The sequence below is a fragment of the Aricia agestis genome, chromosome 19 (assembly GCF_905147365.1).
Source record: "Aricia agestis chromosome 19, ilAriAges1.1, whole genome shotgun sequence".
Classification (NCBI taxonomy): Eukaryota; Metazoa; Arthropoda; class Insecta; order Lepidoptera; family Lycaenidae; genus Aricia; species Aricia agestis.
Window position 1 is genome coordinate 4216423 of NC_056424.1, and position 25480 is coordinate 4241902.

The 25480-nt window shown below is 35.8% G+C and overlaps 1 protein-coding gene across 2 annotated transcripts in view; it reads left to right on the forward strand.

The window, feature by feature from the left end:
• The window catches only part of LOC121736504 (nucleolysin TIA-1), a 163180-nt gene that overhangs the window by 69013 nt on the left and 68687 nt on the right, over positions 1-25480 (forward strand). The window contains exon 2 of one of the 2 annotated variants that reach the window (XM_042127733.1): positions 18528-18864. In XM_042127733.1, coding sequence (XP_041983667.1) covers positions 18663-18864 — 202 coding nt within the window. In that variant the 5' untranslated portion in view covers positions 18528-18662. Of the gene's footprint in view, positions 1-1690; positions 1723-18527; positions 18865-25480 lie in introns of those variants that run through there. The other variant, XM_042127734.1, reaches the window with a different exon arrangement.

Below are 25480 nucleotides of genomic sequence, written 5' to 3' on the forward strand. Positions count from 1 at the left end.
GCGCGGCAAGTGGACTGTGAGTTACTTGCCCCGGGTTATAAGCCCGGAGCTCTTTTAAACAATGGCCGACAATTTTATAATAACTTTGCAACTTGGTACGGCAAGCCTCGTTGGTATTGGAAATATACGTCTTTAAATGTTAACTGCCAAAAACATCGAGATCATCCACGTGTATTAAATAAGGGTCAATTTATACTAACGCAGAGTCAAAGCGAAGCGAAGCGAATTTCCAAAAACTGAACACAGAAAATTCAACCTTAACTCCAGAGCGTAACGCGTACATTACTTCTGCGAGGCCAATCATATTCAGTTTTAATAATTAGCTTCGATGCGCTTCGACTCTGCGTTAGTATAAATTGACCCTTAGATGTCGCTCGCAACACCGTTGCGTCAAATTTCGTTTACCATGCGGGAATCGTACATTGTTCCGGGATCATAAGTATCCTATGTCCTTTCTTGGGACTCAAAGTATATCCATACCGTATGCCTCCGTAGTCCAGTGGTTAAGAGCGTGGCTCTTGACTCGGAGGTCGTGGGTTCGATCCCGCGTTGGAAACATGTTATTTCCAAGTTTGTTTAGGACAATGCAGGCTGATCACCTGATTGTCTGACAAGTAAGATAATCCATGCGTCGGATGGGCATGTAAAAAGTCGGTCCTGCGCCTGATCTCTCGCCGGTCGTGTCGGTCTTCCGTGCCACTGGGTTATGAGAGTAAAGGAAAAGAGAGTGCTCTTGTGTACTGCGCAAACACTTGGGCACTGGAAATGTACTCCTGCGTAACTGGCCTAGTTTCAATGAAACCGGCCATTGTCACCGAAACCAGAGTGGGAGTTATTATTATTATTATTAAACTAAATGTCATAATAAACGGTTCAGCGGTGAGGGCTTGTTAATACATAAGTATATAATATATTGTATATTCTATTATATTAAAAAAAATACATGGCGTGATGGACTACAATTATTACAATTAATAATATTATTTCAATTATTATCCTTGGTGTGAAAAACCTATATAAGTACAAAGATAGCAAAAAAAGGATAATATGGTGAATAGCCCATAGACGGCCCCAAATTACATAAATAAAAAAAATATCAGTATGGATTCTCGTGTCGCAGTATATTTTGATCCTTAACTTTTCCTAAACGACTAAGGTTCACTCGGCGTAACTGGGCGGTAGCGGTCATTGACTCCCTGTCAAAAACTTGTCATTTTCTATATAAACCGCGATTGACAATAAGGTGTCAGATGTTGTCAATCGCGGCTTTGTATAGAAAATGACAAGTTTTTGACAGGGAGTCAATGACCGCTACCGCCCAGTTACGCCAAGTGAACCTTAGCCCCAATTTCACCAACGACTGTTAAAGTTAACGCTCGAATTAGTATCACGTTACCTCTTTTTTATTTTTCTTATGAATGAAAGAGAAGACATGACATTTTAACAAGCTGTTAACACTAACATACTTTGGTGAAATTGGGGCTTAGAGGGATTTTCATGAAATTTTGTGTGCTTATTTTAAACATTGTACACCGGATAATACTACAAATAAGCAATATTTTCAAGATTGTATTGTTATGACGATTAATCACCATTTAATACTTTTTACTTTAAAAAGTACTTATCTTACAAAGCACTTAAATTGCCTTAAATATGAATTGTAATTTTATTCTTATTTTGTTTCAGATTGCCAAAACAGTGCTAAAGGGAACAAGGATACAGGTGTGAACTTTTCTACTTACTGCCTCCTCCCTCCTAAACTAAGGCTTGATACGACCTCTGTGGCTCAGTTGGGCTGTTGGTAGGCGGTAGCTCAAGCCGGGTTCGAATCCGCCGAGGGATAAAAAGTTTTCAAAGTTCCGTCGTGGATGTGTATCATATAATAAAAATCTTTTTAATATGTATAGTATAAAAGTATTAAATATATTTCCGTTGTCTGGTACCCGTAACACAAGTCCTTTAGGTACTTAGCACGGGGCCAGACTGACGTGGTGTGAAGCGTCCATAGATATTACTAGATGACGCCCGGCAACTTCGCTTCGCCAAAATTCGTTTATCGCGCGGGAACTGTACATTTTTCCGGGATAAAAACTTTCTCTTTCTTTCTCGGGACTCAAGGTATATTCAAGTCAAATTCAGCGGTTTGAGCGTGAAGAGGTAACAGATAGACAGACAGACACACTTTCGCATTTATAATATTAGTATGGATGGAAGTATGGATATGGATATTGGATTATTATATTATTGTTATACCTAAGTAAAGCTTGATATAAAATTCTATAAAATATACGCTAAATCCTAAAGATCATCTAAATGATTACACATCCAGTCTGAACCTAGGTCTCATACATTAGGACTAAGACCTATAAGCTAGCAATTACTCAGGCCAAAGCAAACACTAGGATACCTAGATGTCTAGCGTCTAATTCTAGCATTACCTAAGACTTTGACCGCGTCAGCTTTGTCTCTTCGTATGTCAGGAGACACTTCAGTAGCTTAATGTAGCTAGTAGACATAAAACTTTTTTTTATTATTTAGGTTAGGTTTTTATATAATTTGGTTTTACTTGTCTTGGTGTCGCGGAGCACTAGAAAAAGTAACAGCCAATAAAGAAACTCTAAAAACTTTTACGTTAAAATACGCAAACGTTCAAAATTATCAAAATAATTAGGTAGTTTTAACTTATTAGTTTTTTTTTTAATACAATAAAGGGGGGAAACAAGCAAACGGGTCACCTGATGGAAAGCAGCTTCCGTCGCCCATGGACACTCGCAGCATCAGAAGAGCTGCAAGTGCGTTGCCGGCCTTTTAAGAGGGAACAGGGTAATAGGGGAGGGTAAGGAAGGAAAGGGAAGGGAATAAGAGAGGGTAGGGAAGCGAATAGGGGAGGGTAGGGAAGGGAATAGGGTAGGGGATTGGGCCTCCGGTAAACTCACTCACTCGGCGAAACACAGCGCAAGCGCTGTTTCACGCCGGTTTTCTGTGAGAACGTGGTATTTCTCCGGTCGAGCCGGCCCATTCATGCCGAAGCATGGCTCTCCCACGTACACTCGTAGGTTTTAACAAAATGAATCATAATTCATAATCATCTTTGTCTCAGTTGGGTAATACTTATTACTATGACTTCCTATGATAACAGTAACCATACCACAGTATAGCAATATGACATATTAGAGACTAGGGATATTGCTATACTGTGACCATACTATAATGGCTCTCCTACATTATTCACGACTTGTAAACAAAATGTGATCAAGACGTATAACGCCTGTCAATGCGTACTTAATGTGTATTGATTACACTACAGTGTACGCCCGGGGAAATATTGTGTTGAGTAAATTAATATATTATAAACCTAATTTTACTTGCTACATTGTATTTTCGTTCCTTGCCTGGATGACATTTGAACTATACAATTGTATTCTTATGAAATGTTTAGTTGACTCGACATTAATTACCACTTTATCATATTATAAGTAAATACTAATACGACCCACTATTCTAAGGTCTCTTACATTTTGATAAAATTCAATTAGTCTAGTGAGTTTACATATTACCTGCCAGATGCAAAGAATTTGGGAAAGCTATGAACTGGCACCAAACACTTATACTGTTTTTATTCTAACGCTGACCACAGACGCGTCGTCGGACGTCGGCGCTAGGGGTCTAAGATGTAATTTTCGCCTAGGAATTATTTTTAACAACATATTTCATACATAGAGCTCGACAAGGCTTTGTATGAACGTGGCGACAAAAGGAACTAACGCTGCCATCATACAAAAACCATGGAATTAATAAGTACAACGTAGTAAATATTGATTCCATGACATAAACGCCATTTTTGACATGTTTTTGACAGTTTTCCTTTGCCAGCAGCGCCCGTCCACGTTCATTTAAAGCCTTGGAGCACTTTATCGGTGGTCGGCACTGACTGTCAGCTAGCGGTCAGCGCGTTACTATAAGTTCAAACATTAATGTCGAAACAGTCACTAATTAAATTTGGAGGACTAAATAATAATTTTCCACGACTGTACATTAGATTTATCGACCATCTCGTGTTGCTAAACGTTGTATGTAGTCAGCGTTTCGTAGATCTAAGCTCCAACGTGCTCCTTTCAAAGCTGGAAAGCAAACCCAAGCTATTCCAATCACACGCTATTCAATTTAAAACCAAAGGCCGCTTTAAATAGCCCTTTATTTAGCTCATAAAAATCTGTTTGATAATAAGTTTTTTGTTTAAATAATAAAATAAGATATAGTGAAAATTGGCAGACTAGGCACCAGCGGTCCTTACTAGTCTAGGAGCGATGTGCAAAATGTTTGCACCATATTCTGTTAATTGCTCCGAATTCTTATAAAGACACAGACAACTTCATAGTTAAAGTCATCATTTTAAGTTATTTTTCTTTCTAGACTCTCTTTCTACTCTATTTATATACAAACTATCTTCACATCCGCCAAATGTCTAATTTAATATTAGAAAATGCTCGTTTCAGTGTTTGTGCGCGAACCGATTTAAATTAATTTTTTATGTACATTCGTAAGGCCTAAGAATATATTTATATCTAGAAAAATATTGATACTAGAAATATTTTACTAGGCAAAACAACGTTTACCGGGTCTACTAGTGTTAATATAATATTATGATCGTTCATCTCTCCTGTGTACTCTGGAAAATTCATTAGGCCTTCGTCTATTTGTAGTGACGCCCTGTTTGACCAGTTGATTAAAAACAAACAATAATTTAAAACTTGTCGACTTTTACAGATGTTTGTTGGTTCGATTCCGAAAGCTTGGCGATTTCTTTGTGATTAGTATTTGTGTGAGCTTTATTGATTTAAGAATTGAGATTGAAACGTAAGTTTTAGAGAAGTCTAATAGAAGTATCACTAATAATATAGGGTCTCGTTTTTACCGTTTGAATACGAAACCCTAAATATGTAGTAAACATAATAATTATTATATCAAAGTTTTTATCGTTTGAATACGGAACCCTAAATATGTGGTAAATATATCAAATACATCCACAGCTTAGGTGCATAATATGTAAGAAAACTAAATATTCAGAGTTATTCAATGAAATATTCAGTAAAGTAAAGCGCCAAGTAAGCGTATCAAATCATCGTAAACCGCCTATGATTGATACAAACGATTTGTAAGGGCCCACGGTATGGTCCAAGAGCCAGCGACAACCGGATTTTTGTCATTTTACAATAGCTGAAAGTTTATCTTTTTATGACCTTTCTTTTTTATTTCCTTTTATCAGGTAAGAACGAGCAGCAGCTATGGAGTTTCGGTCGCGGTTACTTTAGGAGGCATCCAGTTCTGAAGGTCTACCTAACCTTAAATAAAGTATTTTTGTTAGCTATCCTAGGTAGCTACTAGTAGATATGACTCTGTCGATATCTTTGCCCAGCGGTCGGGATGCATACTATATACCATACCATACTATAGCCCAATTCCACTTTCACTTAGCCGCCTTGACTTTTCATCATCATCATTTAGTCCCCTCTTCATAACGAAGTTCGGCGGTCAGCAGGTTGAATTTCTTCCGGTCCTGCGCTAATTTCTTTAATTGTAGGTAGCTACATCTGGGTCCATTCCTTTATGTCATCTATCCATTTTCTTCTTGGTCTACCAGGTGGTCTCTTTCCCGGATATCTTCCCTCTATGTAGGTGACTTCACTCTTACGTTCGTGTTTTTTGTTTCTGAGCGCAATGTTGTGTTCCTTTTGTCCAGAAGACTTACTCCCAATAAAGTGTAGAGCTCAATTTTTTATCATACTTTAATAAAATAATATTCAGGATAACTGTAGGAATCTCGTCCTTTACAATAAACGTTAAAACAGGCAAACTCTCAGCTTTTATAAAATGACTGAAGTCTGGCTGTCGCTGGCTCTTACTCTATTAGTGCTTCATCCAAGAAGATATATCGATAGAATCTATTTGTAAGACAAGATTCTATTATGCAAGAGAATAGGCTTTGATGGGGAATATTATTCGATTCAATGGGAAGGCATAATTCGAAGCTTGTGACTAATGGTTCTTGCATGTACGGCCACAAATCGTGCGGCTGCATTGTAAAAGTCGCAGTAAAATACAGAATGCAGATTTTTTTTTAAAGTATTTATCAGTTAGTCTCGCTAAAACTCTAGAACGGCGGAACCTATTTGGTTAATTTAAGTCTTGAAATATTCGTGGAAGTTTATGAAAGGTTCATATTAGGAGAAAAGTGATACGAAGTTAACCCGGTCATCTAGATAGTTGTTGAAATAAATATAATTTAGACCATTTACGGCAATGATATTCTATGTTACTAAGTATTTTAGAAACTCATTGATTTACCAATGATATTCTATGTTACTAACGTAACTAGATTGGAAGTTTACGGTAGCAACGCGTTGCCACTTCGAAGATGCCTGCAGGCATATCTCACATACATAATGACATAACGAATAAATGACTTGACATTGTCTTTTGAACAAAAAAGTGGTTACGCATTTCTGAGAATCTTTTGTAAGACATTGCTACTCTAGTATTTTAGAAACTCATTGATTTACGGTAAAAAGAATCACATTTATTTCGATATTTGCCAATGACGCTCGGGCCAGATTCAAACCAATTCAAAGTCAATTTGCCATTGATATGTATAAATCAGTATTTGCCTTATATTATAAACAGCTATAAATAGGGTAAATAACTAAAAGTGCGTTGTATTTTGATTATCGAATGTATTAGTATAATTATTATTGTAAAATGACAAAATATTCGCTACCGCCGATACCCTACTTCGTGGCCATGGCCATTCAGTGGCTTAAAAATATTTCGCGAAAATAAAGAACGAAAAAATAATTTTCATTCGCGGCTTAGGGGGCATCCACAAATTACGCGGGATCCTCTCAAAGGAGACTTAACTAAAGGTACTCAATCACGGAAAAATCTCACCATATTTTCTTTATTCTAGCAAAAGTTTTAAGGCCCAATGTATATACAAACTGTATGTACAATTATATATAGAGATCGTGTATACGTGTAGAGAAAGTTTAAAATGAGATGTAATTAATACGCTGCGACAGTGCGGCCTAGTGTGTAACGACCCTTACAAAGATGGCGTCATTTAAGTTAATATGGGTATTTGGGTAACTCCGTTTAAATATGCTTTTTAATGTGCCCCACCAATTGTAGAGTTGGCAGAAAAGTTTCATATGTTTTCGCGGCAAGTTTTTTATAAAATATATTATTGTATTATTATTATTAAGTCTACTTTTTTTATGAGATAAGGGGGCAAACGAGCAAACGGGACATTTTTTGTGATATGTACCTAAGGGCAATCGCCCGAGCGTCATAGATTTTCCAATACAAGAGTTATAAAAGTTACTCTTTCAGCGCTGCTACTTTCACAGTGAACTCATGTGATGGGACACATACACACCCTAAAGTTTTGTTACGTCCTCGGTCCTGTATATCACTCTAAGTTTTCAGTATTAGTATAACGATTCACCAAACTATACTTAACTAAAGCTACTCAACCACTGTCAGCATCATGGACATTTCGTCGACGACTCATGTAAGGGACACATAATATGCAAGGTGCATATTATGTATAGTATTTATAATATTTATTTATTTTATCACTTAGTTATGTTACACCCTGTAAAAAGAGAGTGTGCGTTTGCAGTGAACTTTTTCACACAAAACTATTGAACGGATTGGAATAAAATTTTGTATGATGGTAGTTTAGACTCTCGATTAACTGGTTGTTTCCGTAGAATACTTTATTTACCAGTTTTTACTGTCATTTCGTTATTTTTAACAAATAGGTATCTGGTACATGCTTAATTCTAAAAAAGCTGACATTATGCGCTTTTATAATTTTGGACGTGGCGGTAATATCGTGGACGTCCGCGGTAAAAGGTTAATATAGGGAAGTAAAATGTATGGAAATATAATATGAAGACGCTTTTAAATTTCCGTCGACGATAACTTTTTAACCCCCGACAAAAAAGAGGGGTGTTACAAGTTTGACGTGTCTGTCTGTCGGTCTGTCTGTCTGTCTGTCTGTCTGTCTGTGGCATCGTAGCATCCAAACGGGTGGACCGATTTTGATCTAGTTTTTTTTGTTTGAAAGCTGACTTATTTGAGAGTGTTCTTAGCTATAGTTCATCATCATCAGCCTGCTCCGTGCTGGAAAATCGCGGTTCATCTGGTTCGTGAAGGGCCGATTAGGAGCTTGCAGTCGTTTGGTGGGCTTTATTGCATGCTAGTTCGTTACATTTACGAATGTTTACACATTAATGGAAAGTTGACCTGGTGCTGTAGCATCACCTGGTAATCAATAGGATACCCAACACCTCACCAACTTAGAGCAATGGTTTCGTGTTTGGGCTCATTTTAATTGCGACAACTAGTAAGACGTAGATAACCAATAAATTTTTGCATGCTGCTGCTGCAGCATCACCAGATTCTACAGGAGCCGAGCTCCATATGAACCCAAAGTGGAAGTTTCATGTTTGGACTCATATTGACGGCCTCATCCAAAAGGACATTCCTAGATGGTATTCATTGGGATATAATATGATCCTGTTGATAGGAATTATTCTGTACTATAAACAACACAAGTTTAAAAAGCATGAAATAAAATTAAATTAAGAAATTTAAAAAAAAACCCCGCCAAACAACTTTAAAAAGTAATGTAATAATATTATATTTTACTGACTTTCAGTTTAAATAATTCCTAAGTGTAAAGTGATATTTTAGTCCATAATTGTAGTCAAGGTGTGTCGGGGGACCGCTAATGTAGATGTTTGATTTCATATAACATTATAGTTTAAGGGTCAGTTTTCAGCGAACCAAATCGAGACAATCAGTGACACGGCGATACAAAATGCAAAATACACTGTTGGCGGTCCCCCGACACACCGTGACAACAATTATGGACTAAAATATCACTTTACACTTAGTGATTATTTAAAACTAACAGCTAACTGGTGTTTTTTTACAAAATAACTGACAGTCGAAATTAATTTAAAATCAACAGTAATTACGCCGCTTCGTCGACTAAAAACACATTTGGAAAATTCGAGTTTATATTTTCAAAATATGTGTCAAATTTCGCTTATTTTATTAAAATGTTGAAAAATTTGATTTTATAGTTAGTTAATGACGCCCGCAACTCCGTTGCGCCAAAATTCGTTGATCGCGGGAACCGTACATTTTTCCGGGATAAAAAGTATCCCATGTCCTTTGCCGGGACTTAGTGCATCTCTATATTATATTATTATACAGGGTGTAACAAAACTAAGTGATAATACTTTAGGGTGTGTACGTGTTCCTTGTAAAGAGTTCACTGTAAAAGTAGCAGCTCTGATAGACATTTTTTTTTTACTTTTGTATCAAGCGCCCCAGCGTCACGAGTTTCCCCATACAAAAGTGAAAAAAATTTTTGGTCTTTCAGCGCTGCTACTTTCACAGTGAACTCTCTACAAGGAACACATACACACCCATTATCACTTAGTTTTGTTACTCCTTGTATAGGCGTATAATTTCAGCTAAATCGGCTTAGCGGTTTGGCCGTGAAGACTGAAGATGTAACAGACAGACAGACTTTCATGTTGATCGTTTTTAATTTGTTATAAGATTTCAAACAAATTAAAAACGTACAAATCTCACTAAAACCATAACCGTTTAATAAGTAATTAAATTACTAAAACTTTACGAGATCAAACGTTATGGTTTCTGATTTGATTAAACGAGTTGCTGATTTGACTAAAACTTCGTGAACTTCCTAAACCAATTAAGCAACTATACATACTTGTAAATCAATTTTGGAACTTACGTCTGGGGGGACTCTGTGGGTAGTTTTATTGAGGTAACTTATAAAGAGGATACTAAAGGGGTCAAGAAAAATAATAGAAAGTTCGATATTATATTCAAAACTGTTACCAGACTTATTGAATAATAATAAATAATATGAATTTATTATTATGGATCAGTTATTTCGGCTCTAAGTTAGAATAAACTTGCCTTTTCTTTATAGATCTTTTGGCGTTAATTTAAGAATTAAATTATTTCTAAATACTTTTCTTACCTTTGACCTTTTTAGTCCCATTTTTATAATCAAGTATTACTGTCTCACATACTGAATTGGCCATCTCGACAGTCACTTGATGATGCTAATTTTTAGCGGCTTTGATATGTAAATGAAATGCAGAAAGCGATTCTCATAATTTTATTATGATACTAGATGTACCCGTAAAAAATAAAGTCTTAAAGAATTAAATCGGGATTTTCCAAAAATCTAAATATCCTTATTTTAATAATATGTCGCAGTCATCTGGTTTTTGCTATTTGATTGAATTAGAGATCGCCCAATGGTCGAAATTCGACCTTAGTTTCAACGACATTAGGACTACTACCTATATTTTGTAAAAAAATATTGACTTTATAATATTTTTTCAACTCTTGTCTCTGGGACTCAGCTGATCTCAGACTGGCCGTTTAAGCATTGTCTAATAGTATCTCAGATTCAATAAAAAAAAACTATAATCCATTTTCAATTTGTCAACTCGTTGTCAACAGACTTTCCTCGACTTCAGAATTCGTATGTATAGGCTTGCCACTCAAAAATCTGTCATTTTTCCTAGTGTGTGTGTTGTAGTGTGTGTAATGTTTTATTTGTTAAAAAATTTTATTATAAAAGCATAATTTAAAAATAATATTAGCTCGATGCACTCCTTCACCATATAAACTATAACTGCGCAAAATTTCATTCAACTACGTTTCCCCATTTTTCGTTAAAAGGGATACAAAGTTTTTGGCTCACGTATTAATATATAGATGACTAGCGAATTTTTTTTTTACTATTATAAAATTGGGGCCGTCTATGGACTGTTCGTCCATATCCTTTTTTTGTTATTTTATTATTTACATTTTTCGCACCAAGGATAATAATAATATAATATCTATGGATGCTTCACACCACGTCAGTCTGGCCCCGTGCTAAGTACCTAAAGGACTTGTGTTACAGGTACCAGACAACGGAAATATATTTAATACTTTTATACTATACATATATTTAAGATTTTTATTATATCATACACATATTTAATACACATCCAGACCCGGGAACATTGAAAACTTTTTGTTCCGTCGGCAGGATTCGAACCCGCGACCCCCGGCTTGAGCTACCAACGCGCTCACCACTGAACCACAGAGGTCGTCAATGACATTTTCAAGAATTGACATTGTCAAGGATAATTGAATTAATATTATAAATTATAATTAATTGTATTCCATCACGCCATGGACATTTTTTTTTATATGTATGTGTATATATATTATATACTTAATAGAATAGACTATAATTTATACATATAATAAATAAATATTTATTGTTTTATAAATTACTAATAATATTTAATGTTCTGAACGGTGTGGTCCCAGTCAGTGTGGCGGCTAGTAGATCCGACATTTTCCTATTTCCTTAGATTTTATGCTGCCCCACCCTTTGGCTTTAGATGTTGTGACATTGGCTTGGTGTAGAGGGGTCACTCAAGCTGGGTGGAGTTTCTAGGCTGTTAAAGAGATATCGTTCAGTGTCGAATCTACCCGCTATGTGGCTTAGGACTTTACCGTTCCTGTCTTTTATAGCCATTTTTATGTTGTAGTCTTTTATGCGTTCGGTTGACACCTCCGTGGCTCTTTTTATGAAGCTTGCTACAGCGTCTCCATCAGTGTCAGTGTAATAGACACAGGTGTTAGTGTGCCAGGATATAGCTACAACTGCCAGCTTTCGGGACTTGGTCTGTGATGACTAGCGAATTAATTGCATGAAACCATTTTATTTAATGACTAAAGGCTAACTAACTGACTCGTTGACTGTCTCAACTAAAGGCCAACTCGACATGTCTTCAACTTTAATACCTCGACCGTGGGAATCGCAGACACAATAGATTTTCAATTGATATGCGACAGCCGGGTGCTGCTTGGGGATTGATGAGTTAAATTAAATGGTTGGGTGGCGACTTTACTAAAAACAAGTCAGACTATATATATCTTTACACATTTTATTCCCCTCATCTTTAAAACTCGTAAAGCTGATATTTGTGCTGACCCTCCCATAGTCCGGCCTGGGCGGCTGGGCGGGCGGCACGCGGTGAGATATCGCCTCATTTGCGCTCGTTTGCCAAATTCACATTTCACAACGATTAACCGATCAATATGCGACACAGTTTAAAATATTGCGTGGATTTATAAGTGTCAATAAACCATCGTTAATATTATAAATGTTAAAATGTGTTTGTCTGTCTGTTCTTCCAGCTCTTAAGGGCCAACCCACACGTACCACAACCAAACGACAACCACAACCACGCCACGTGATCGGGCGTATATTTCGTATTGTAAATTAACTGGACTATTCACACGTATCACATTTTGCAGTCGTTGTCGACCACTTGTGTGATACCGACCACATCCCAATCACAAGTGAACTAGTGGCCGACCACATCGCAACCACAACGTTGCAACCACGACGATGCGATGACAGTGCGCGCACACCGCCCGCGCTCCTCCCCCCCAAATTTTGACCGATGGTACCGACGCAACCACGTCGACATTTTGTGGGTACCACAAAGCAAATACAAAAAGCTTCAGCGACACCATTCACACGTAACCACTGCTTGACAGCATTTTGTCGTTGCGACGTGGTGTGCATACGTGTGGGCTATGCGTGTGGGTTGGCCCTTAGGCTGAAACCGCCGCGCTGAACCGATTTTGTTAATAGTACTCAACCGATCTTGTAACGTGGTACACAATATATTTTTGGATGTATCAGAAATAACATATTATAATACTTTTCCTTCCAAACATATCCAAAAGTAAATGTCTGTCCGTTACTACTTAAAGACCGAAACGCTAAACCGATTATGCTAAAATTTTAGATAGAAATACTTTCAGTCCCGGGAAAGGTCATAATATGATACTATTTATAATTGGAAAAATGTACTGTTCCCGCGCAAAAATTTTGCGCAACGGAGTTTCGGGCATCATCTAGTCATCATCAATTTTCATCCAAAACCATCACAACCGAATATTACTTACAGTAAAGCGGTATTTCATAAATTATCTCGGTGGAACTTTCATACTTCCGTTTAACTATTCTGACGAGAATCTTAAAATTCGGAAAAGTTTTTATGGCTTCTTGCATCTCGCCACTTTAAGAAAGGAATTATTTCCTTTACAATACCAGCCGTACCAAACGCTGCTCGTGAAAATAGAGTAATTCCACGGGTATCGTAGTTTCTCGTATTTCAAATTTTGTCAAAAATAATTTGTTTCTATAAAAAAATAAAATAAAAATTGTTTTAGTTCTGAATAGATTTACTTTCAGAACGTTGATACTACTGGTGCCTACCACCCGTTCGGGAACTAACCCGACAAGAAGAACCCGCGTAAAAAAACTCGCAATCGATAATACAAGGCAAACATATCCTTACAGGTTTTAGAAATAAAATGGTGTTACTTCTAAAACCTCTAAAAGTATATTATGTTTTCAGAGTTTCATGAAGTTTTCATAACAACTAACAACAGCAACAAATATACATTCACATATAATATTACATCTATATAAGTATACCTAGCGACAGTTGCCTCAAAATTACCGCACATTTTTCTGGGATCTCAGAGTATCCCTATACCAAAAGTCAACAAAATGGGTTAAGTAGTATGATTCAGAGGTAGCAAACAGACGGACAAACTTTCGCATTTATAATAATACGAGCTTTTGCCTGCGGCTTCGCTCGCATTAAGAAGTATTATTATATACAAACTTTCATCCCCTATTTTAACCCCTTGGGGGTGGCATTTATCAAAATCCTTTCTTAGCGGATGCTTACGTCATAACATCTACCTGCATGGCAAATTTCAGCCCGATCCGTCCAGTGGTTTGGGCTGTGCGTTGATAGATCACTATCAACTGTGTCAGTCAGTCAGTCAGTCACTCAAAAACTCAAAAGCTTTATATATATATATATATTATAGATTAGTATTTAGATTAGTATCGGTCTTACATGATCTTCGCCTACACTATTGTATATCTAATAGTAATACTATACATCTTTACAAGAACATAAAAACGCACTTACTGGCACCCCGCCGCGATCTTTTAGGTTAACTTAGTTTGGCATGATATGGCCAAGTAAAAACCCTACCCTACCCTTTTACATATGCCCTTGCCCTTGAAGCCTAATATAATCTTGCCGAATCCTTGGATTATAGCGGATGGACATTATGCTAGTTACTGGAATGAAACTCTTGCCTTGAATTTAGTGAAAAAGGATAAAATTTAAGACTACTTTAAATTAAGTAAGTAACTATTATTTTAAGTTTTTTTATTAATTTAGGGCACAAATAAGGAGAAGACCACAAGGACAGGCAAACACCATACTTGATATTGCGGTAAAATGTACGGTTCAACGGTACGATTCGTTAACTGTTCTAGTTTAAGAAAATATTTATCATAAAATCTTATAAGGATATTAGATACCGTACATTATTAAAAGCATAACAATATGATCTACATATTATTATTATTTATGTTACTGTTAGGAAACACGAATAAAAATATAATTTGTATTTCAATGTTGTAAGGCTGTTGCATTTCTTCAATTCAATCTCCTTTAGATGAGCACGAGTAATGGCGAAACTTTTTATAACTTTTAAAAAGACGCAATCAAATAATATGGAAACAAACGTAAAAGAGATTCACAGAGTCCAGTTATACGCGCACTGCGATTGAATCATATTATTATAGCTGCTATTAAGCCATTTTATACCCTTCAGCTTGATAATAACAAAGAAATGTTTAAGAATTATTAATTTTTCTTATTTTTCCGCGCAATTTTTAAAACTTTTTCCGTCATAAGATCCTTCTCCTGATAATGACAAACACATCAAAAAAGGAATTAGTTAAATCGGTTCAGCCGTTTACGCGCGATGTCGTAACCAAGAGATATAATATGGATTCATTTTTATTTATATAGATAATATGAATTGCAATTATTGAACATTAGAAAGGAATGTAATAAAAGTTAAAGTAATCTAATATGTTTTTTAAACATTACGATATAATTTACTTAAAAAATATTATTCTGGCTTACATAGAGCAATGCGAAAGCATGTCTGTCCCAAACCGCTGAACCGATTTTTCCGTGGTATGGAGATACTTTAAGTTCCGGAAAAGGACAAAGGATACTTTTTATCCCGAAAAATGTACGGTTCCCGCGCGATAAACGAATTTTGGCACATAGGAGTTGCGGACTTGAGTTTTATAGCTGATGACAGCTATAAAACTCAAATACCAGCGCTGGCATTATGTAACTTTGCCTTCATACAAAGTGTTTCTTAAACAAGTACTTTTAATTAAATGTATTTGTGCATGAAATCTAATATTTTACAACGCTTTGAGCCCCTTTGATCGTGTATAGAATGTTTATTTCCTTTTAAGTGTTTATCGCCGAGAAAACGAACTTTTATTCGCCGCGTGGCGCGTTTTGATTGAATAGAATTTTGTGAATTCAAATTCTTTATTTTCTAAATTCGAATTCCTTTGGAATTTTTGTACCAATCTAACTTGTGACTAGCACCCGGCTTTGTACGAGCTTTACACAAATTAATATATTGTACAATAATATTGTGTTATCTAGGCGTCGAGACAAAAAACTTCATACAAAATGTCGAATTTTGTATGAAATTATGTCTCGTGGTTATTTATTTTTTAATTTGCGACTATATATTTTTTTTCTTCCTAAGTTATGTTTACGTATAATATGAACATACAGTGCGTCAAGAAAGTGAAGAAATTAAAAAGTGGCAACATCGTAGTGTCATCCCTTTCAAATCAATCTAAGAAAAAAAGGATGACACTGCAATGTTGCCACTTTTTAAATTCTTCACTTTCTTGACGCACTATAGCTTAGGGAGATGCCAATGAAGGTATCTATAATAAAAATTTTGAAAGATATATAAATTGAGAGGTGTCAAGGGACACCCGAATGGAACGAAGTTATTTCTTATGTTCAAAAAACCTGTATATATAATACATAATATACACTCAAAAAATATTTTAAAAAACGCCATCTATTGACGCCTAGCAATACTAACAACGCGTCGCTGTTTATTAAAAAAACACCATCTAGTTGACGTACAGGAATACTTACTATCAACGCCCTCTGCCCCCAACATGCAGGTACTAATAAAAAAGTGTCGAGGTCAAATCAAGGTCAAATATCGTTCTGTCTAACCTTCCGAATGCTTCCGATTTACGCCGAACGCGCGATAAGGAACTTCGTTCCAATAAAAATGAATTCGTAATTTTGGTAGTCTCACTATAAAGTCTCAAATTAATGTAAAAAGGTAGGTAAAAAGTAAATAAATGCAAGCAGTTGTCCCTTTTTATTGAAGGGGGAACGAGAGGTCTCATATAAGGAGCCGATAAAAAAAAAGTCTCAAATTAATCGTGAAAATCCAGGGATGGTTTATAAGTGACAAGAAGTTCACCGGCACATCTAGTATTTAATTTTAAAAAAAGACGGGTTGCACTCCGGGAGTGCCGGCAGAAGTGAAAACTTGATTGTTAACGTTGTGCATTTTTTTTAACCCACATTTTATGAAAATCTATTTTTTAAAAATCGATTTTTTTAATTAATCGAAACCCCATACAATCGATTAAATTTTTAACCTATTTTTTATGAAAATCGATTTTTAAAAATAAATTTTTTGAATTACTTAATCGAAACCCTTACAATCGATTAAATTTTTAACCCATTTTTTATGAAAATCGATTTTTTTAATTAATCGAAACCCTTACAATCGATTAAAAAATATCGACAATCGAAAAAAAACAATCGACTGTTCGATTAATCGATTTCGATGATACGACTCTCCAACCGTCTTACGGTTTTTCGATCAGCACGAGAATCTGACGCGAGTTTCACAGTTTTTACCCATCCCACAAAAGTGCTCAACGCCGCTAAAGAAGTTTTCACTTCAAAAAACCGATTCTTTTAATCACGGGTCACATTATCACGGGTTACTCGTAAACTGTTGGACCGATTTTGATGGAATTTGGCTAAGCTGTAGTTTCTGACAACAGCCTAGAAGCATCTTCGTACTTCACCGACATTGCTTTGCAAAAAACATTAATCTCATTATTTTAATCTATAAATAACGGTTTATCAAGAAATAAATTGCTAGAGTAATATATGCGGGAAACTTGAATGTTGATTTAGTATTCGTATGTTAATTAGGGGAAAAACTGGAGTGAAAATTGTTAAGTATAATAGTCTGTATAATGGTGTATACCGTCACGCGACATAACGAGGGTTTATTGCTAAACGCGATTAAGATCTCAGCTATTTATTGATTAAACGCGGGTTAAGATTCAACACTAATTAGTTGAATGGTTATGAAATAACAAAAGAGAAAAAACGGTGAATATTATGTAGAATGGTCCTATTGGTTATGAAGTATCAAAAAGTATCGGTTGCATTAGATAAGTCTAAGGTACTGTTTCACCACTTCCTGATAAGTGCCGGATAGGCATACCTCTTAACTAGACAGATAGAGTATGGAGAATCTATCAATAAAGTTGTGGATAGCCTATCCGGCACTTTATAAGGAAGTGGAGAAACAGGCCCTTAATCTTCTTATATTTATTTTTATTTTCGAAGATACGTAACTTAGGTATCTGTATAATAGTGATTTAGTGAGAACGCTATTTTGACTTTTTGCAATATAGTCAAAATATGACCGAAACAAATGAACACATAAACCTAGGTAACAGACTGACAGTCAGACAGAAAGCTTCACGTTTCGTAATATAAGTGTGATTCGTTTATGTACCATTAAAAATATTTAAAGTAAATTAGTTAATTTAGTTTAAATTAAACAAGTTTTCATTTAAAAGCGTCCAATCAGTGTTTTCAACGTGGTATTTTTAGATCAGGTGTCGGTTTCTCCACCGATAATGATTCTGAATTAAGCTGGACTAACACGCCTTGCCGGATCTTAGCTTAGCTTATAGTTTAGCTTATTGTACGGTTGGCAGAAAACTCTAGTTAATTTAAATTATAATTATTCAAAGTACAAACTTTTTATATAATTAGGGTGCAAAATAAGAGACCAACCTTTTCTTAAGGAATACATTAATCTAGTGATTCATATTTTAGGATATTTAGGGACGAATCTTATAACTCGTGGAATCATTCTAGGAAAATAAAAACGTGCATCGCAACCAATTTATTTCTTTAGGGACACTAACGAAATATTTAAAAAATCCGTAATAAGGGACCGCAATAAAATTAATATCGTATAGCCAATTTTTACTTAGAAAGCTAAGTTTACTGACTTATTCAAAACTAGTATCCAAAAACGCAGTGACCACAATAAAATTTGTCTAATGGATGTTTACGAATCGATTAAATTAGTTTCTATTCGACATATGAAATGTTTATCCGAACATTAAATTTCAGGCGACATTAGAATAGATCGAACCTGTATATTTATTTAAATTAATTTATCTGGTGTAGTTATGTGAATATCGACAACTTAAATTCGGGTGTTTATTGTGGCTAATCTAAGATGGCGGCATAATTATATCGGCGGTTATGCATAATATGATAGCGATGTCAACTCTCATGATGCCCGCTGCAACGATGACGACGATGACGAACGCGGGGCCGATCCCGGTGGCCGCGGCCACGAAGCTGGAGCCCAAGCTGCTGCAGCTGCCGCACCCGGCGCTGATGCCGCAGATCCAGCAGCCGCAGCACCATCATCAGCACCAGCATGCCAATAACAACAAACTTGGTGAGTGCCTCTTCATTTTGGGCACATAACTGCGAAATCGCATCGCAAATATCTGCGACAAAGTTCGTAATAAAAATGACATTACGATGCGATGTGAATCCGCAGTTTTGCGTGGCCCTATAAAGTTAATATACCTATCGGAATAGGTATTTTCGATAGGTATATTAACTTTATAGGGAGCCCTAAGTCCGACTCATTCGTTTAGTTATTAAAACTAGGCCATTACATCCGTTATGGATGATTTAAACAGTATTTTTCAGAGCGAAGTAGCCACTCCTCAATTACTGTAGTGCCTGGGACAAGATTTTTAAATTTCCGTATGGTTGCCCAAGCGCATACGGCATTCTCGCATCATAGTCAGCCTAGTCCAGAGGAAAGAACTATTCAATACGTCTGGGACCAACTTGTACGGGTTTCCTTACGATGTTTTCCTTCACCGTATGAGCGTCCGTATTATGTACTTGAGATCAGAAAATGTCTCATAAGTATACGCCTCAACCCGGGCCGAACCTGCACCCTCTAAGAGTGCGAACCAAAGGTCTACCCACTAGGCCACGGACGCTCTTTTTGACGTTTAGTTATTACAGTTCATGAAAAAGGACCATATTTTTGATCCTAAAAATTTTTGAGTTTTGCGTTTGAATATTCGCATCTGTTGTATCTTTCAGTTTGCCGAACTGATTTTGTTGAAATATATAATATTATGAAGATATTTTACTTCAAAGATCTTTCGACACAGCGAAGTTGCGAGCTAGTGATAATAATCAGTTGAGTATCTCCTTATAAATATAATTTTTAGTAGCCCTTGCCAGCCTTGACTATTACTGGTTGTTTGACTTAACACTATTATTCGCTTTTTTCATACCAAAAGCGGAGGAGACACACGGTATATTAGTATATTAGTATATTCAAAATAACCTAAAAAGAACCTAAAAAGGCGAGATAGGAAATTCGTTGATCGGGGTGTACAAAAGGCACACCTTTTCTGCGCTCAGTCCGCGCTGGGTCACGGAGCTTGTTCAAGCTCTACTTACCCCGATGGCTAACTGACTTGGTTATTTATATCCTGCCCTCCTGCTGTTTAGAAAATCGGTATTACTCGATACTATATAATATCATGACTCTTTTTTATATATCTCTCGATCTATCATATTATGTATCTATAATATATGTATATCTATGTCTTGTACTCGGGACATTATTCCTACAGTAATTTTGGATACGTAATTGCTTTTCAGTCCATCACAGTTTTTTCCTTGACTACAGTCAATAGTTTCCTCCTTCTTGTCCTTATTATCATTTTTGTAATTGCTAGTTTTTTCTCTTCACGTTCCATCAATATATCGAACGTATAAATTGTATTTATGAGACTACTAACAGCTGTTTTTCCTGAGTCACCATGGTTTATTCAGAAATAACTCATTTTTTAAATAATTCAAAAATAATTATTTTCTTACCTATTACGAATTAATCATTAATTGTCACATACATTAATAATAAATAAATAAATCATCTGTTTATTTCAATTAATAAGCAACAACATAGTGTAACATTTAAAGCTTTAAAATTAATCTTAACTGAATTTTTATACCATTTTCATGTTGGATTAAAACAATAACTGAAAATATTTATTTACATTACATAGTAGATTTAATTCCAAAAATCTTAGAGAATCGCCCTTCTTGCGAATAAACGTTAATTTTAGTGTCAATTTAATCGCGGAGCTCAAGTTTAATATATCTTTTGATTTGCAACTCGACTCTTGAAACTTGATATCGCCCGGGGACCGACAGACGGACAAACAGTGATACGGGGTCGTTTTTCACCTTTGAAGTTCTCTCTGATCCCTGAGATTTACTTTGACGCTAACACCACGTCGGGCTGGCTGGTATTTCGATGTGCTGGAGTCAGACAGTATCAAGTTGAGGAGAGAGATGTTTTTAAAACGTTACAATGAAGATAAGGCAATAGTTATTTGCGGTATAATATGATATACAACTCGACAAGGCCTTAATAAACGTGGCGAGAAAAGGAACTTACGCTTCTAACATACAAAGACGTAATTTTTGACAGTTCTCCTTTACCATCAGCGCCCCGTCCACGTTCATTCAAAGCCTTGGAGCACTTTAATAGTGAATTAGCATATTTTTTTATTTAATGCAAATTCACTACTATTCACATATATTTTATTAAAAAGTTACAGTACAATATTAAAGTAAACTAAAGCTGTCTTAGGTCCCGCAAAGAAATTAATCAGAAGAAGATAGGAAGTAGGAAGCATAAGCTTGTCAACTTTTAAATGCATGTGAAATTGAAATAATATTATGCAGAATAAAATCTCTAATAATTTGCTGTACGTATAAATAATTGCTATCTTTTTTGCTCTAATAAGTCTCAGTAGTAAAGATCTTACCATAATATTTAGAATTATACGTAGGTATGTGAATTCTTCTATTCCAGTGCAAAATTTTCCGGTAAGATCACGTATACGGACTCTCATACTCCAATAATTTCCTGTATAAATCATTTCTATCTTTATTGCTCTGTAGATCTCGGTTGTAAATCAAACCTGAGTCAAGGGCCACTCGACCGATCTTGATGTATCTTCGTTATGGGGTCATTGGGAATCATGTTAGCACGGGAATGGATTCCGAATTTCAGACATTCATGAATGAGTTTTTAAGCATGAATCTACAATTATACTAGCTAAAAGCCAAGCTATTTGATGGCCCGCGTCGTTAATCTTTAAGGCAGTATTTATATTTTAATAGTAACCAAACCTTAACTGACTGATGATAACACATCTACATATAAATAAAAAATACTATGATAAAGCGCAAATCAATAGGCTTGATAGTTTTTCCGTAAAGTGTACCATAAAACTGCTCAGGTTTTGGGATATGTCACATATATTTGATAATATTATGATTATTGTGATAAGTGCAAAAGAATTCCTGTTTCTCTATCATTGTAATAATCTTAATCAATTTAGGTGAAAGTATGAATATACTTGAGTCCCAGAATATGGGATAGTATTATTATTATGTCATGCAATAAACAAAAGAAAAAATGTTACTCTCGAGTCGTGAGTCACAAATTATTAATAAAAAAGGTTTTAAAATATAACGTTAGTTACCTCATTTGTTAAAAATTGGTAGCTTAAGCGTTGTGACTCGATGGAATTTGCATTGTAAACTGTAATAATAATTACTGTCATTTCACCGTTGTCGGGTAAATAAAGCATAACATAACTTCTGTTAAAAAACGCATAATACGCGTCGGTACCAGGACTGCATGAATACAAAGGACATTAATGAGTCTCGTACCGGCATGCGTGCGAATCGGTCGTTTCTATTACTTAGTGCGCATCGATAAATCGATCTATTGTTTACGCGATAAGGCCATAGCGGCCGCTGCGCCGTGCGCCGGCTCGCTACTTCGATATGAATGAATCTAATGAAATATCTGAAGAACTGAGTGCGGAGTGTAATGAAGTGAAGAGTAATGAGTTAGCAGTGAAGATGAGACCTACGAAAAGAGACAGAAATGATGAAGAAGATGAATGGATAGAAGTTAGAAGACATGAGAAAAAACTAAGGGAGGAAGAAAAAATCGAAATATATATGTCGTCGAATGAAATTATTCCAAAACAATTTGCTTTAGCCCGGTTATTCAAGGAGAACAACATAAAAGATATAATAAGAGTGAAATACATTAATCCCTACAGAGTTCGTGTCGAATTAAATAGTCATATTAGTGCTGATTTGCTAGAAAACTGTAAAAATCTAATCGATAAGGGATGGCGAATTCAAAAAGCTATGGAGACGAGTTTTTCATACGGCGTGATAAAAGACGTGGACCTAGACCTTTCAGATGAATATATATTAAAAAGTATTTCTTGCCCAGAACCAGCCAAAATTCTATCGGTAAACCGTTTAAATCGCAGAAATTTCGAAGAGTCGGGATGGCTACCTAGTGAATCGGTACGTCTTTGTTTTAAGGGTTCGTACATACCACCATATGTTTATGTGCACGATACAAGGATAAAGGTGGAAGCGTATGTGTTCCCAGTCTCGCAATGTTCCCGTTGTTGGAAGTTCGGCCATTCATACAAAAGATGCCCTAGTAAACAAATAGTTTGCCCAAAGTGTGCAAAAAATCATCCCAACTGTGAAGTTGAAATATATCGTTGTGCTAACTGCAATGGTGACCATATGGCTTTGTCGAGAACCTGTCCTATTTTTATTAAAGAAAAAAAGATACGGGATATCATGTCCGAATTTAATTGCACCTTTAGAAAAGCTATTACAATGTATGTGCCACCAAACGACAGTGAACAAGATAAAGAAGCATTTACATTATCGGAATACCCAGATTTACCAAAAAACGAAACTCTTTTTATCCACGATGCTGATTCTATTCGCTCCACTCCATCTCAAGATAACCGTACACGTGACACGTACGCTGAAAAGGTGAAAACTTCTGCGGTTGTCCATCACCATCCTCCTCAGAAACCCTGTGTCAAGAAGAAGCAAAAGCAAGAAGAAGATAGAATTTATATGGAAATCGTGGAAGAAGAATGTATAGACAGTGTGAACTCGAAAAGTGAAACTGAAACGAATGTAGAAATGGACCGTAAAAGAGTTAGTTTTAATGAATTATTATGTAGGCTACAAGAAATTATTTTTTTAAAAACGTATAATACACAAACTAAAATTAAAAATGTATTAAAATGTTGTATTGAATGGTTGATTTTGTTAGTAGTAGATAATGTCGCTGATTGGCCAATTCTAAAATTTATTCTTGAATATTTTGCCGATGACGGATAGTAATAAACGTAATATTAAACTTAATATTATTCAGTGGAATGCCCGGAGTATCAGACCGAAAGTAGCTGAATTTGAAAATCTATTACTGCAAGAGAAGGTTCACATTGCGGCACTAAGTGAAACTTGGTTGTGTAGGGATCGCGATTTCAGGATTAGTGGATATAATATTTTCCGCGAGGACCGCGACGACACATACGGTGGAGTGGCGATACTTACGCACAGGTCAGTAAAATCTAAATTACAATCTATACAAAATTGCAATCCGGGTATAGAAATTTTGTCAGTTAGCATTTATAATTGCGACCAAGTAGAAAATATAGTGTCAATATATTGTCCTCCATCTATACAAACGAGTCAGACGGATTGGGACTTGATTTTTTCAAATTTACCGAACAAAACTTTAGTGCTCGGTGACTTTAATGGCCACCACAATTATTGGTCCAGCAAAAATGATAATCGTGGTTATCAAATTTTTAATGCGATATCAGATAGCAATCTTATTGTATTGAACAATGGCCAATCCACTCGTATCGACTTGTTACATAACAACATTATGCAGTATTCGTCCCCAGATCTATCTCTAGCCACTAGTGATTTAAGCCTGAAACTCGAATGGTCGATATTGAATGAAATGCTAGGTAGTGATCATTGTATAATTAAAATTACTACTTATCAAAAAATAAATAAATTTTTAAAATATAGAAGAAACTATACAAAAGCCGATTGGATTTCATATAAAAAATTATTACACAAACTTTACAACAATTACATTTTTCAAAACAATTTGCAAGCATCGTACGATCTTTTTATTGACTATATGAACATAGCAGCGGATTTATATATTCCTAATATTAAAATAAACGAAAACATCGAAAGCAGGTTTTCTTGTAAGCCATACTGGAATGCATCTCTCTCTAAAGTTGTAGCAGAACGCCGTTTGGCCCTTTCTAAATTTCGACGCAACCCCACACCCAATAATTATAATATTCTTCAGGATAAAATCAGGGAATCTAAAAGGCTCATTAGGAATGCTAGAAACACATCATGGCAAAACTTTTGCTCTTCCCTCGACCAAGTATCTAATCAAAATGAGCTGTGGCAGAAGATGAGATGGGTCAAAGGGCGCCATATACAAAATAGGTACGTCGACAAACATATGGCTAATGAGTTACTACGCACTATTACTCCCGACTCTGTTTTACCTAGACAACCGGTTTTTACATCACAGAATTCTGACTTGGAAACTCCAATAAATATTCAGGAACTGAACAGCTGTATAAAATCGAAAGACACATCGCCAGGTGATGACAAAATTTCATATTCGATGTTAAAACATTTGCCTGAAAACGGTAAACACATTTTAGTTTCACTTTACAATCATTTTTATGACTCGTCCTTTGTTCCAACTCAATGGCGCCGTGTTACTATAACTCCGATTCCGAAACCAGGCCGAAACCCAGGTTCCTCTTCGTCCCTAAGACCCATCTCCATGATTTCATGCATATGTAAGGTGTTTCATAACATTCTATTTCATAGAATAGAATGGTTTATGGAAACGAATAAATACTTTTCGAGCAATACTACAGGTTTCAGAAAGGGCCAATCGACGTTAAATAACTTAACTAGACTCGTGTCACAAATTCAAACCGGTTTTTCAGAAAAAAAGATAACAGTTGCCTGTTTTATTGATATAGACAACGCCTATAACAATATTGATGTGTGTGCTTTACTATCTACTATGGACCGATTGGGTTTGAGCAAAAAGCTGTGTAACTATTTATGGAATT